Source organism: Octopus bimaculoides, chromosome 15 (assembly GCF_001194135.2).
Source record: "Octopus bimaculoides isolate UCB-OBI-ISO-001 chromosome 15, ASM119413v2, whole genome shotgun sequence".
Lineage (NCBI taxonomy): Eukaryota > Metazoa > Mollusca > Cephalopoda > Octopoda > Octopodidae > Octopus > Octopus bimaculoides.
The window spans coordinates 4,699,763-4,703,514 of record NC_068995.1 but is presented as its reverse complement, the minus strand read 5'-3'; the positions used below and the strand labels follow the sequence as shown (position 1 = coordinate 4,703,514).

At 39.9% G+C, this 3,752-nt stretch overlaps 1 protein-coding gene across 1 annotated transcript in view; it reads left to right on the top strand.

Annotated features, from left to right (window-relative positions):
- LOC106876905 (protein O-linked-mannose beta-1,2-N-acetylglucosaminyltransferase 1) overlaps positions 1-3,752 on the top strand; it is a 68,239-nt gene that overhangs the window by 61,612 nt on the left and 2,875 nt on the right. The window contains exons 23-25 of the mRNA XM_052973440.1: positions 1,085-1,234; positions 2,216-2,383; positions 3,390-3,518. Of these exons, the coding sequence (XP_052829400.1) occupies positions 1,085-1,234; positions 2,216-2,383; positions 3,390-3,518 (447 nt within the window). The remainder of the gene's footprint in view (positions 1-1,084; positions 1,235-2,215; positions 2,384-3,389; positions 3,519-3,752) is intronic.

The window sequence follows — 3,752 nt, the reverse complement described above, 5'->3', positions numbered from 1 at the left end:
TATACTGGCTGTGTGGTAATTAGCTTGCTTACAAAACACAGAGTTTCGGGTTCAGTCCCACAGTGTGGGACCTTTGGCAAGTGTCTTCTCCTATAGCCTTGGGCTGACCAAAGCCTTATGAGTGGGTTCCAGTTGATCCAATCAACGGAACAGCCTGCTTGTGAAATTAACGTGTAAGTGGCTGAGCACTCCACAGACACGAGTACCCTTAACAGAGTTCTCGGGGAGATTCAGCGTGACACAGAGTGTGACAAGGGTGGCTCTTTTGAAATACAGGTACAACAGAAACAGGAAGAAAGAGAGGGAAAGTTGCAGTGAAAGAGTACAGCAGGGTTTGACCTCTCCCCTGCTGGAGCTTCGTGGAGCTTTAAGTGTTTTTGCTCAATAAACACTTATGATGCCCGGTCTGATGGGAATCGAAACCGCAATCCTACAACCACAAGTTCACTGCCCTAATCACTGGGCCATTGCGCCTCCACATTATTATTATTATTATTATTATTATTATTATTATTAAGGTGGTGACCTGACAGAATCATTAGTATGCTGGGAAAAATGCTCAGTGGCATTTTGTACATCTGTACATTCTGAGTTCAAATTCCGCCGAGGTCGACTTTGCCTATTCATCCTTTCAGGGTCGATAAATTAAGAACCAGTGAAACACTGGGGTCGGTGTAGTTGGCTAGCTCGCTGTCCCCAAATTTCAGGCCTTGTGCCTCTAGTAGAAAAGATTATTATTATTATTCTACTGATCCTGCTTGTAGTGAGCTTGCACAGCTGGGTATAAGGATTAGTGGTATTTCGCCTGTTGCTATGTTCTGAGTTCAAATTCCACCGAGGTCGACTTTGCCGTTCATTTGTTTGGGGCCGATAAATTAAGTACCAGTGAAACACTGGGGTTGATGTAATAAACTAGTCCCGTCCCACCAAATTTCAGGCCCTTGTGCCTATGATAGAAAAGATTGTTATTATTAAGTTTTTCAACGCTTCCATGCAAATTTCTGCTGCATCACAAGGTTGCAGACACATCTTCCTATCGTTATCATCATCATCTTCTTCATCTTCAATAATTTCTCTCTCGCAGAATTTGGGATGGTTGGCACATTCAGAACATAAGTGAGGGTGAAGTCATTATTCCTGATGTGTCTCGGGTCTACAGACAACCATTCCTCACTGCTACCAATGATGAAGATTATGTGAAGACATTGTTTCATCAACCTCGTGCTACCAATTTGTGAGTATTTTTTTCATTTTTCTTTACTCGTGTGTGTGTGTGTGTGTGTGTGACAGAAAGTGTGTGTATGTTTGTGTTTGTGTGTGCATTTGCATGTACATGTTTGTGTGTGTGCATACGTGCATGCGCATGTATGTTTTATATGGTTGTGTATGTGTTTGTATGTATGGGTCTATGTGTGTGTTTGATTTGTTACTGTTATCTTTATAAGCCCAGGTTAATCCTGATGGAGGAGGTTTCTGATTTATAGGCATTCCAGTCATGATCTTCCCATCTATTTATAAATTTAGGACTTGATTGTTCAATGTGACGTACATTTTTTTTTTAACATGCTAATGTGTCATTTGAATGAAATTCCTTCGAATAAGTCCTGGGGTCGATTTGCTTGACTAAAAGCGGTGCCCCAGCATGGCCACAGTCAAATGCCTGAAACAAGTAAAAAAATAAAAGAATATCTTCCTCGGTTCCCCTCTTCTATGAATTCCTTATTTGGATTGTTTAGTCCGCATCTACCCAGCTGTCCCGCTCTATGCGTATCACAAGTTTATGCACACTGCACAGGTACAACATTGATTTTCCAAGACAGCAAGCTGGCAGAAGCATTAGCACACTGGGTGGAATGCTTACCGATAAAGACAGATGAAATACCGCTAAGCATTTCGTCCAGTGTGCTCACATTTCTGCCAGCTCGACACAAAAGGATGAAAGGCAAAGTCGTCCTTGGCAGAATGATTCCTCATATATTGTGTGGATTATGGGTGGTTTTGGACCATCGGTGTTTAGAAAGTTGGTGTTTTATCTGATTCTTCATCAGATTTTTCTTTCAACTCATTTGTTCTTTGCAGTTTGTTCTTCTGTTTTTCAGTTCTCTCCTCAACACCTTCAAACATTTATTCTCAGGGTTTTACAGCTGTCTGTCTAGGTTTACCATATTCCATACATCTAGAATATATTTCTTCTTGCTCTTCTCTTCAATTCCAGGGAACAAAAGGTGAAGCTGTTCAATGTTAACTCCCTCGGAAAGAATGAATATGAAATGGAGATTCTAAAATTATTACGGAACAGTGAACCCCTCACAGAAGCATTCTTTCAGGAATGTTTAAAAAATTCTGCAACGCAGACTCGTTTTCAATTCCCCAAACAAAGGCAGTAAGTATACTTATTTAACTGTTTAGCATTCAAACCAGCCAGATCTGGCCCAAAATATTCTACCTGTTTTACGTTCAAACCAGCCAGATCCAGCCTCTCACACATATATACAATGGGCTTCTTTCAGTTTCCCTCTACCAACTCCACTTAAAAGGCTTTGGTCAGCCCAGGGCTATAGTAGAAGACACTTGCCCAAGGTGTCACACAGTGGGACTGAACCTTGAACCATTTGGTTGGGAAGTGAGTGTCTTACCACACAGCCATGTCTCCGCCTCTGATATATATATGACGGGCCTATATATATATATATATATATATATATACGATGGGCTTCTTTCTGTTTCCCTCTACCATATCCACTCACAAGACTTTGGTTGGCCTGAGGCTATAGTAGAAGACACTTGCCCAAGGTGCCACACAGTGGTTCAATTTAATTAAATCAGTATACTATCAACATGTTTTTTTAACCTCAGTTGGTTCATTATTAAATATCAGGTAAATCCAATTGATGAATCTTTATAGAAACCATATAATAAGTTGATATTTAGATAAGTAACAAGTAAATTAATATTAAACTATTTTCTTTGAAATTTTCTTTTCCTCCCTCTATTGTGGTAAAAATTTGGTATATACTCAAAATATCCACTCACAAGGCTTTGGTCAGCCCAAGGCTATAGTCTGCACCTGAGTTACGTTAATTTGATGAAGCAGTGCTTAATAAATTTCTTAAAACTACTGTAATTTATTTTCATTGATTGTTTCTTTTTTCTGTTCTTTAACTATTCCAGTAAATTTTTGTACAATAAAAAAATTACTAAATAAAAAGACCGTTACTTCTGCCACGCCCTGTAGAATTAGACTCCAACCATGACTGACTACAAGGTACCCCTACCATCTGTCGGTCTTTTGCCAATTATGTTTTTGTTTATTCTCAATTATAACTTGATTTACTAATTAATTAGTTTCTCTCACCTGTCTATGTCTTTTTTTTTTACCATTCCTACAGGTTTTATTCTGTGTACTATGCACAGGAAAATGCCGCAGATTTTACGGTTTTGACTATTCTTACTAAATGCTTTGGCCTCTCCATGCATGACAAACGCAAACCAAATGGATTACACAAAGGTCTCTTAAGGTGAGTGGTTGTCTCCTCCTCCTACCACTACAACCACCGCTATTAATACTACTACTACTACCACCACCACCACCACCACTACAACTTCCACTACCATCACCACCACTACTACTACCACCACTACAACTTCTGCAACCACCACCAACACTACTACCACCACTATAACTACCACCTCCACTACTACTACCACCACCACCACCACCACTACAACTTCCACTACCATCACCACCACTA